Source organism: Musa acuminata, chromosome BXJ2-1 (genome assembly GCF_036884655.1).
Source record: "Musa acuminata AAA Group cultivar baxijiao chromosome BXJ2-1, Cavendish_Baxijiao_AAA, whole genome shotgun sequence".
Lineage (NCBI taxonomy): Eukaryota > Viridiplantae > Streptophyta > Magnoliopsida > Zingiberales > Musaceae > Musa > Musa acuminata.
The window spans coordinates 49,655-60,941 of NC_088338.1; the positions used below are offsets into that span (position 1 = coordinate 49,655).

The 11,287-nt window shown below is 34.2% G+C and overlaps 1 protein-coding gene across 5 annotated transcripts in view; it reads left to right on the forward strand.

Moving 5' to 3' along the window:
* LOC135598276 (callose synthase 7-like) overlaps window positions 1-11,111 on the forward strand; it is a 57,860-nt gene extending 46,749 nt beyond the window's left edge. For all 5 annotated transcript variants that reach the window (XM_065091807.1, XM_065091808.1, XM_065091809.1 and 2 more), the window contains 9 exons: window positions 3,139-3,261; window positions 3,329-3,435; window positions 3,580-3,663; window positions 4,868-4,980; window positions 5,063-5,292; window positions 9,212-10,012; window positions 10,102-10,152; window positions 10,392-10,577; window positions 10,673-11,111. In XM_065091807.1, coding sequence (XP_064947879.1) covers window positions 3,139-3,261; window positions 3,329-3,435; window positions 3,580-3,663; window positions 4,868-4,980; window positions 5,063-5,292; window positions 9,212-10,012; window positions 10,102-10,152; window positions 10,392-10,577; window positions 10,673-10,915 — 1,938 coding nt within the window. In that variant the 3' untranslated portion in view covers window positions 10,916-11,111. The remainder of the gene's footprint in view (window positions 1-3,138; window positions 3,262-3,328; window positions 3,436-3,579; window positions 3,664-4,867; window positions 4,981-5,062; window positions 5,293-9,211; window positions 10,013-10,101; window positions 10,153-10,391; window positions 10,578-10,672) is intronic.
* Window positions 11,112-11,287: the final 176 nt, after the last annotated feature.

An 11,287-nucleotide genomic window follows, 5' to 3' on the forward strand; every position in this document is an offset into this window, starting at 1 on the left:
GGTCACATGAGTTGGATCGTGCTTGGCCACATGAGTTGAGTTGTGCTTGATAACATGGGTTTGCGTCATACCTGGTTACATGGGTTGTGTTATGCCTGGTTACATGGACTGAGCTATACCTGACTGCATGGGCTGGGTCATGCTTGGCTACATGGGTTGAATCTTACTTGGTCACATGGGTTGAATTATGTCTAACCATATATGTTAAGTCGTACCTGGCAACATAGGCTGAGTTATGCCTAGCCACATGTGCTGGGTTGTACTTGACCACATGGGTTTGGTCATGCTTGGTCACAGGGCTGAGCTATATCTGACCACGTGAGTTGGGTTATACCTTACCACATGTGTTAGGTTGTACCTAACCACATGGGTAAGGGTCATGTTTGGCTATATGAGTTGGGTTATGCCTAACCATATGGGCTGGATCATGCTTGGCCACATGAGCTGAGCTAGCTAATCAACGTAACTCAGGTTAGATCCCAATTTGACTTCTCATATTAAATTATATTTTATTATTTTAAGAAGTACTTTAAAATATTATAAAATAATAATTAACCTCAAATATATTCTTTTTCATGAATTAACTAATTTAGATTCATGATTCCAGATTTAAAACTAATTGAATCATAAAAATCCACACATAATTCCTTAAAACATAAATGTCTAATTAAATAAATTAGAACTATTATTAAATCAACTAATCATTCTAACATCATAATTGAATGATCTTTGTTTATTAATCATAAAATTTTGAAATTAAAATATTATTATACATTATATAAATTATAACAATTCTAATATTAAAAATTTCAAAATATGAATAAAAATTACTAAGAAAAGAATAAATGATCCTACCTTTCTTTGTGATCGTTTCCTCGAGGAATCATTTTCTCAATCCTTCCACTGTCAGACTCGGTGAGGATGGAGCCCTCTTTATATAAGAGTTAAGTTTTTTTCGAAAGGTAAACAATAATTTAATTTTTATTTTGCTTTCACATACAAAGATAGAATTATAATATTTATTTCTTATGATTCACACACGAAAATGGAAATTGAAATATTTACTTTCTAAAAATCATATCAGTTATTATGAAATAAATTAATTAATAATTTAATCGATTAACAAAATTTCTAACTTGTCCATATGATTAAGGAAATCAATTTTAATAATTTCCTTAACCATACACACAAACAAGGAAGCTAATAATTTAAATAAAGCAATACATTATTTATTGTAATTTGATTTATATTAAGGGAGAAAAATCATTGGTGATTACAATTTTAATATCTTCTTGTGATATGATTACTCATCATAATTTTGGTTTGATATAGTCGTGTATAACTGTTTCTTATTCTATAAATTCCATCATATACAATTTATTGTATTTGTTTATATATCTATATCTTTTTATTTGTGTTTTATTTTGTTTCATCCATTTGCTATATTTATCTATACATATGCTGTTCTATGTTTATTGCAAAAGTCACCATACTGATTGCTACATGTGAGAATGGGCTGGAACATATTATGATAGAGAACTACAGCCATACTATGGGAACCCAGGCGACTAGTATGGACATATTCCTAAACTTTTTAAACTATGTTAGCTGGCACAAAGTTGTGCTAATTGACATCACAAAGTTCCTTGTCATGCTCGAGAGGTAACTGCACCCTTATATCATGAAACAGCATTCCTTAGATTATTATAACCTTTTTATTATTAATTATTTACTGCTTATTAAATTTATATTTTTTATTGGATAAATCTCAAATGTGATGCACCCATTTCTATTTAGGCTACAGAGCAACAAAATTAAAAGATTTATAAACATTAACGTAAAACTATACATGTCAAAAAATTTTAAAAATGAGAAAAGAATAAACATTCATAATTAAATTGTTGGAACATATTAATTAAAATATTTTTAAAGGAATGTGATAGATTAATTGTTTCAAAGAATTCATTGAAGCATGATAATGGATTTTGTTATATTCAGACCTGGAAAATTGAACCCGCTGACCCCTAATAGTTGGGATTTAAAGGATTTGTTGATATTATGGAATTGAACTGAAAATCTCTTACTTGCAAATCATAAATGCTGGCATTTAGTTCAGTTGAGTTATCTACTGGTTCTAATTTATTTTACCTTAAAAGAGCATAAGTTGACAGATTCCATGAGGAAAGCATCCCTTTAGTGGTACTCTGTAGGTCTTCTCTTCTGCTTGCCTCTTCTTTGTACTTCTCATCTTTGGAGAACAGCAAAGTACATTTTTTATTAGCTTAAATTGGACAGCTGATCAATGCCACATGTTTCTACTGTGGACTGATCCTAACTGACTGGAAATCTAGGATTATGTCTGATGATTTCTAAGCCTCTCTGTGTCAGCTAGGTCCAATCTAGATCTAGATTGGTTGAATTTTGAGACTACCATTGTTCATCAGAAATATTTGGTATGAGAAGGGAAACTTAGTAGAATACTAGAATATAAATTAATAGTGAAGTAAATAATAGAAAAAAGTGATGAGCATGGTGTAATGACTTATTAGTTTATTCTAGTGATTTGGCAAGGCTCTAGTATAAAAGGTATTGGGATGTTTTAGTTTGTTCCATTAGTTATTAATGCCTATGTCCAATGGTTTGTCAATTTCCTTAATGTGAACCTGGACATGTTAATTGACCTACGAGCAGATTGGTATGTACTATAGGCAAAAGATCAATTGCCACTGGGTTGCTTGGTAGACAAAGAGGCAATTCCTCACAATCAATATGCTTCACTGAGGGTTACTAGTTTCACTGATCATGAAAATTTCTTGGCCTATTTGTTTTATGTATCAACAATGTGGATGCTTGGTTTCATGGTGCACGTGTTATTCGCTTATATTGAAATGCCATCTACCAACAGATTGTTTATTATCTCATAATATAATTATAATTCTCTTAATCATTTTTCACACAGTTGATGAGGAATTAGTAAATTTGATATGTGATTGCCCGATGAGTATATTAATTGTTTTTACTGCTGATATAGTATGACATTATGGTATATGTACTTATAACTTGTACATGATGTAATTGTTTAATAGCCCGTATTTGCTTATGTAATGATGGTTAATGCAATATATCTTGATTTCTCAGGAAATTTATCGCATCAAACTACCCGGGAAACCAACAGATATTGGTGAAGGGAAACCAGAAAACCAGAATCATGCAATAATTTTCACCAGAGGGGAAGCACTTCAGACCATTGATATGAATCAGGTATTATTTATTTCCTTTATTCAATAATTAGAAAATATTGGGCTATTCAATTCTTTCTTTGTTGTAGGATAATTACCTGGAAGAAGCATTCAAGATCAGAAATACTTTGGAAGAGTTCGGACGTAAGCATCGGCCCACAATATTGGGTCTCCGTGAGCATATCTTCACTGGAAGGTTCCTTGTTGGTTGAACTTTTGTTTCAGTGTGAATATGGCATTCTTTAGTTATCTCAAGAATGTACTTCGTTTTTTATGAGTATACCAAGATCAGAGACTACTTCTACCTACTTATGTTCTCCTTTCATATCTTCATCTCCAGTGTTTCTTCTCTTGCCTGGTTCATGTCCAACCAGGAGACCAGCTTTGTGACTATTGGGCAAAGAATTCTGGCAAACCCTCTCAAGTATGTTACCTGCCTATAGTTTAGTTCAAACATATATTCTGTTGCCTTGTGATTATACATCAATTCATAAAAGAATGTACTTTACCAATTATTTTTGTACTTGTAAAATATATTATTCAACATGAACAAAAACAATAGCAAGCTATAATTTGCCTAATTCATTTAAACATCTGGTTTTTCACTATAACACATTCGGTGATCCCAGTATATGTTTCAATTTCACATATGCATCCTGTACTTATTATTGCTGGCTATTGTTCTTGAACCTCCTTGGATCGTTAGTGACCATCACAGGAAGTTATCACACAGATCTATGCCTACAAGTTCCAACATTCAACTCTTCTAGATCATGGTCAAATAAGAAACAAATTGTACAAACACAATTTAGAATGGTAGTAAATGGTTTTCTTGTGTAAATGGATTTTTTTGTAGTTCATGCCTTAAACATATCAACTTAAAATGCTATTTTTTAAGTCAGTTTGTAAATGTTTCAAAATTTAAATTTGTTGTAAGAAAATGCTAAATTGTAAAGGGAATTGTTAACTTCTTTCATATCATCCATATACACGATATCAATAATCCCTATTTGGGACTATAAAAGTTACAGAAAAAATGCACTGAAAAGTATAACTTTTTCTTGCTTGATTGGATCTTCAAAGATCATTTCCTTACATGCTAGACTTTAGTTATATTTTCCTTAATGGATTCTTAGGGATTGTATTTTGTTAGGAGAAAGCCTGAGTCAGGCAAGTACTTTGATAATCAAAACACTTAGTTTTATATCTTGATTGCAATGTACTCAAGCCCCCCAAGAGCTGGTGATTCTGAGCAGAAGGCCAAATATGGCATTGTGAGTCTGTACATGGCGATATCAACTAGTAATGGTAGCAGCATATCCACTGTAAATGTTGGATTGCCTCTTCATTTATAAGTTTCTTCTTGGAATTAGGGACCGTTTAAAAAATAATGTGCGTCATTATCACTGCCTTTAGTGTGGTACTTGGACAAATTTAATGGGAAATGCCCTCTGTAAGCTAACTGGGTGTGTAATTCTTGATAAATATCTGCAGTTTGTAAATTATCTTCACTAGAGGATTTTATTATCAATTTAACTCTGTGTACTCATATTTAAATAAATGGCTATATTCTTATTCTCTGAAGCTGTTCCTAGTTATTGTGCTAATACGATGGCTTCACTTCTTAGGGTTCGCTTTCATTATGGACATCCTGATATTTTTGATAGAATATTTCACCTTACTAGAGGCGGCATAAGTAAAGCATCGAAAACCATAAATCTGAGTGAGGATATTTTTGCAGGTGAGATTAGAAATAACATTGATCAATTGACTATTTGACTTACATATACCTTTTATTGCTTATCATGTTTGACTACTTTTAGGATTTAACTCAACTTTACGTGGGGGAAATGTTACACATCGTGAATATATACAAGTCGGCAAGGGACGTGATGTGGGAATGAATCAAATTTCCCTTTTTGAGGCAAAGGTGTCAAATGGAAATGGGGAACAAACATTGAGTCGTGATGTTTATCGTTTGGGACGAAGGTTTGACTTCTATAGAATGCTGTCCTTTTACTTCACCACAGTGGGATTCTATTTTAGCAGCATGGTACGCATTTTACATGTTCATTTCAGTTATAATCCTCTATGATGATGGGAAAATAGCTTTTTTCTTTATTGTTGTTGTTTTTATTGTAATAATTGTTGTTTTGAGTAAAGCTGATTGATTACATGTTAATTGAAAACATTATTGTTAATCTACTAGCTTATAATGCTGAAAATAAATCATTTGAGTATTTATGATGTCTGAGTTTTCTTTCTTTTCCTTTTCCTTGTAAATTGAGTTGGTCTAACTCAGGAAGACCTTCGTGTTGGCTGGAGCGTTTCTACATGACTTAAATGTCCAACCTGAAATAAATCTTGTCAGATATGATGTCATTATGATTTATGAGATGGGTATGGGGTAGATACACATTGCAATATATGGCATAGCGTTTTGCAAAATTCTTAGTTATTTAGAAAAATATATTAATATACAAGCATGGGAAAAAAGAAATATCGTGGAACAATCTAAAATTAATTTTGTCCACAAAGATCAATTTTCTCGTTTGTTTAGAATTCCTTATGCTGCAATCAATAATTAGTAATATCACAAACTACTTTGGTCAAGGAAGAATAGGCTAGATTTCACACCAAAAATTTTAAAGCATTTGCGACAAGTTGTAATGTCTCAATTTTATGGGTTTGTTATATTGATATTTTGATTTAGGCAAAGATACAGCAAAAATTAATATGCAAAAATCACGGTAAATCTTTGCCAAGGGAGTAAATTGGCAGATTACGACAGTAACAAAAAGTCATCATGTTCCAACTATTTCGGGTTGGAGATAGGAACAATAAACAAGGGGGAAAAGGTAAAAGAACTTATTGGAATTAGTGTTGGCAGACTGCTGGTTCCTGCAATCTCACTGGTTCCATGAACATTTTCAGTTCTCAGACAATCCTGAACAATAGTCCAATTAGTTTATTAGCAGTTTTTAGAAACAAAGATGTAAATGTTGCAGTCCTTAACAAGCTAATTTGCCTCGGTTTCAATGAAGAACTTATATGGACTAACTTTTAGGTAATTTGTGGCAACTAGGATTTGGGATATTAAGGATGTCTTGATAGGAATTTGAGGTTTAGAAAGAGTAGAATATTGGATGACCATTTTGACTTTCTAACACAAATTAAACTTCCAAAACTTGACTCCTAGTTATCAAACTCATACCATACTGAAGATATTGATGTCTCCTTTTTGGATGTAAACAGGCTTCCATGGTTTAAAGGATTTTATATTCTGTTTTTAAAATTGCTCATCCTTTTTTATGATATTTGTAGGATATCTAGAAGTATGTCTTTGTAACAAGGGTTTCGTGGAATATCTGGAATTGTTTTGTTATGTTACTCTTTTGGAGACTTAGAAACAACTTAAGATCTTTAAGATTTAAGGTCTTATTTTAAGAGAGCTATTTAAGGTAATTGGACTTCATTATAGCTGGAAAATGAATGTGCCTAAGAACAAGGTCTAGAAGATTGTAATCTGGATCCAGATCAGCTAGAGGCAATATACTTGGACTGGCAAGATCAGTTAGATTTGATTTGCTGGATCAAGATCAACTGAAAAACTAGTATATGTAGTAAAATATTAGAAAAAGACATAAATTTTGAAACAATAAAAATATATATATTAAAGATTCTGCTCCCTTTACATTTCATAAGGTATCTAGCGTTTACAAAAAACATATGCAACTAAAAAATAAAAGATAAAATTTGTATAAGAGATACCAATGAGAAAATAATGGAGAATAATTCATTATGCTATGTTATATATATATATATATATATATATATATATATATATATATATATATATATATATATCAGAAAAGTAAATATATTACAAAAATTATCATTATCATTATTATTATTAAATCTTATATATGTCATATAAAAAGGCTTAAAACTTTTCTATTTATAGCTTAGAAAATAGCAAAAGTTTTCATTGTGGTTCTAGTGCTTTAATCACCATGCAAGCAAAGTCATAGGTAATGCAAGGACAAATACAGAAAGTATTTTCTCCCAACAAAGGTTCCACAGGTGCTCGAATCCCATGACGTCATCCTTTCCTGTGATATTTCGTTTAGAGGTCAAGGTTACTCTCTATTTCTGGTTTCCTTTTACTCTTCTTCTTTATCTTGCTCGGTAATGGGTGACGAACATTGCACTAGTTATGTCAGATGAATTGCGAACACAAGGGTAGATATAGTTTATACTTCCAAAACCAATATTCATAAAGGAACCATCTTAGAGCAGTAGTTTAAGCCGGTAAGTGTCAGTACCAATTGGCACTAGCAAAGAAATAAAAAATGGCTTCATATCAAAATCTTGCCTTGTACAATGTTATGTTGCCGCTGCTCGCCGCCCAGAAACCTTGGTTATGGCTTGATGTGCTCTTGAAAAACCTGGTCATGATTGTCATTAATATGTGTCCTGTAGATATCTGAAGCGCATCAGAGGGTTGATCGATCAGTATGACAAACTGGATTTTGGATTGGATTTTTTAGAATGTAGAAGTAAGAAACTAGAGAGATAAGGAAGAAGGAAAGAGAAGAGCAGATATAGGGACATGAGAAGAAAATATTTGGAATCACATTGGTTCATGGACATTATACCTCAAGTTCTAGTCCCTTTTAAGTTGTGGCTTTACATCTCTTGAGAAGAAAATTCATTCTTCTAATCACCTTCAATCTCTATGAAATTTTATATAAGCTTCATCAGAAAGATCTTTAAAAATATTAAAAATTGTATCCCTCGACATCCTATTTAAACAGACGCGAAAATGATCCGAATATTGTTCCTAGTTACCAAATAGGTGTCTTGAACCAAATATATTTTAAACTGGACTCATAATGAGGTACAACTCAAGATACTCGTTGGAGTAGTTAATAAGAATAAGTACAAGAAAATGAAGATACTTTCGAATTACGAAACATTATTTGACTCGGACCAAAAACATACTTCTAAGGTCTAATACTCTAACTTCAATCTACTCTATGATTTATGTATTTGTAATATTTATTGCTTGGTCTCAACTCATTCCTTAGATATTTCTTCCTTCATATTATGATAGACTGCTATTGAAGGTTGAAAGAGGCTTTTTTTCGATGTTTTTGGAAAACAATTATACGTCAATAATTACTAAAGGTGGTACCTAGGCACATATCCATGCCTGCCCAAGATATATGAATTTTCTGTGGGTAGTAATTTACAAGTAAGAGATGGCTTTTAACACTAATGATTGTGTAGCATAATCAAAGACCTGTCTCGTGGAATGATTTATTAGTTAAAGTTTAACTAAGAAACCGGTTCCTATGTAGCCCTATAGTATGTGTTCTCAGCTTTTGTCTTGTTTTTAATTGTATCTTTCCTTGCCTGTTGTAATTTTTCTTAAAATAATTTACGGACCGCCATCGGAACCTTCTTGCATTTTGCATCATTGGGATACTCGCTGACCAAATGTATCTTTACCTGGATGATTCCTCCACCTTTGCCGATGTAGTCACAATAAATGCACTGCCAATGATGACGGTTCTCATCTATCTTTCGAGCATGATCCGAAGCATCATCATGTGCCTGTTCGTTTGATGCTATTTTCCTATCAAATCTATGGCTAATATAATACTTACCCCTGCTACTATATTATTGGAATCAAAATCTTAGTGTGAGTGTTGATTTTTGAAATTTGAAGTAGGTTCTTTTCTATACTTTTAGTAGGTTACGTTATCTGGAGCACAAACATGTAGGGAACATGATGACAGGTAGAGTCCTTTTTATGTATGTCTCGGTTCAAATACTAAATGAATATTCAAGGGAATATGTTAAACCACAGTGAACTCACCTTTCCTATGTTCTTCAGTTTGGTTGCTAAAATTGTCTTCCTGTTTGTTGTGAGATATTATGACATGATACCTTCACTTATATTTCAGGTAACTGTACTTACTGTCTATGTGTTCCTATATGGGCGGCTATATTTAGTTATGAGTGGTTTAGAAAGGTCAATTTTGGAGGATCCACGCATTCAGCAAAATAGCAAGCCTCTTGAAAATGCTCTTGCTTCACAATCGGTCTTTCAACTGGGCTTGTTACTGGTACTGCCGATGGTAATGGAAGTTGGTTTAGAGAAGGGATTTCGGACAGCTATTGGTGAATTTATATTAATGCAGCTGCAACTGGCCCCCGTTTTCTTTACCTTCCAGCTTGGAACTAAAGCCCATTATTATGGGAGGACAATACTGCATGGAGGTGCAAAATATAGAGCTACAGGTCGTGGTTTTGTGGTATTTCATGCAAAGTTTGCTGATAACTACCGGATGTACTCCCGCAGCCATTTTGTTAAAGGATTGGAACTGTTGATACTGTTGGTTGTCTATGAAGTATATGGATATTCATATCGAAGCTCAACTTTATACCTGTTCGTCACGTTTTCTATGTGGTTTTTGGTGGCTTCATGGTTATTTGCACCTTTTGTATTCAATCCTTCTGGATTTGATTGGCAGAAGACAGTTGACGATTGGACAGACTGGAAAAAATGGATGGGAAACCGTGGAGGGATTGGTATTCCAATAGATAGTAGTTGGGAATCATGGTGGGAGAGTGAACATGAGCATTTGAAGCACACCAGTATACGTGGCCGCGTTCTCGAGATCATCCTGGCTCTACGCTTCTTGCTCTTCCAGTATGGAATTGTTTACCACCTTAATATAGCTCATCACAGCAAAAGCGTGCTGGTATCATTCGTTTCATGTTATAAACTTGACTAGTTCTGTTCTGAGAACTACTTTTACAACCATTCTAATCCTCCAACATTCTCTCCTAGGTTTATGGACTGTCATGGCTGGTGATGTTGACTGTGCTAGCAGCTCTGAAGGTATCCACTAAACACATGAGGATTGATGATCGCATGACTAATTTCATGATCTGTTGTGTCGAGCAAAGAAAAAGATCTGAACATGATAACATTCACTCATAGCATGTCGAGCAAAGAAAAAGATCTGAGCATGATAACATTCACTCCTAGTTAGCTAGTTATTTTTCACTGCATGCAGAAAGCCCGTAATTTTTTCATAGTTTGCTGTCTTAATTCTGGCATGCCTTTTGTCTGTTCAGATGGTTTCCATGGGGAGGCGACGGTTTGGTACTGATTTCCAACTTATGTTCCGCATCCTCAAAGGTCTTCTCTTCCTCGGGTTTGTATCGGTCATGACCGTGTTATTCATCGTCTGTGGGCTGACGATATCAGATGTCTTTGCTGCATTGCTGGGCTTCATGCCAACCGGCTGGTTTCTCCTTTTGGTGAGTGCATGCGTTCCTGTTCCATTTTTCACCCATCAGATATGAGTATGTTCGTGCCTAATGCTCAGCCATTGTTGTCCTCGTCACTTGCCAAGATTGGGCAAGCATGCAGACCTCTTTTTAAGAAGACGGGATTCTGGGATTCCATCAAGGAGCTGGGGAGAGCATACGAGTACGTAATGGGACTCTTAATCTTTGTGCCGATCGTTGTCCTGTCGTGGTTCCCCTTCGTTTCCGAGTTCCAGACTCGCTTGCTGTTCAACCAGGCATTTAGTCGTGGTCTGCAGATCTCCATGATTCTTGCTGGCAGGACGGACAGCGTTATAAGAATCGCCTGAGCTTTCATGCCGCAGCTGACCTCCGGCAAACTGGTTGTATGATTTCTGAATTCAACAGAGTGAAAGGTGTTCCAAGCACAAATTTGTTTTTGTATTTAGGCAAGAAATTACAGCCTGCCTACTCGATGGATTCCAATATCTATTTTCTTGGTGTTTGCTAATAATATGACTTAAAGATCGTGTCTGATGTACTCAATTAAGCCTTAAATATGTTATCCTTATTTAAGTTTTTTTTTCCTTATAAAAAAATATTTGATTAATTCTACATATCAGCTTTCAATCATCCATCCATCCATCCATCCATCCATCGTCTATCGTCGACACGTGTCAGGGGAGTGTCAGCTTTTGCTTTTCCACCCAAGACAACTGTCT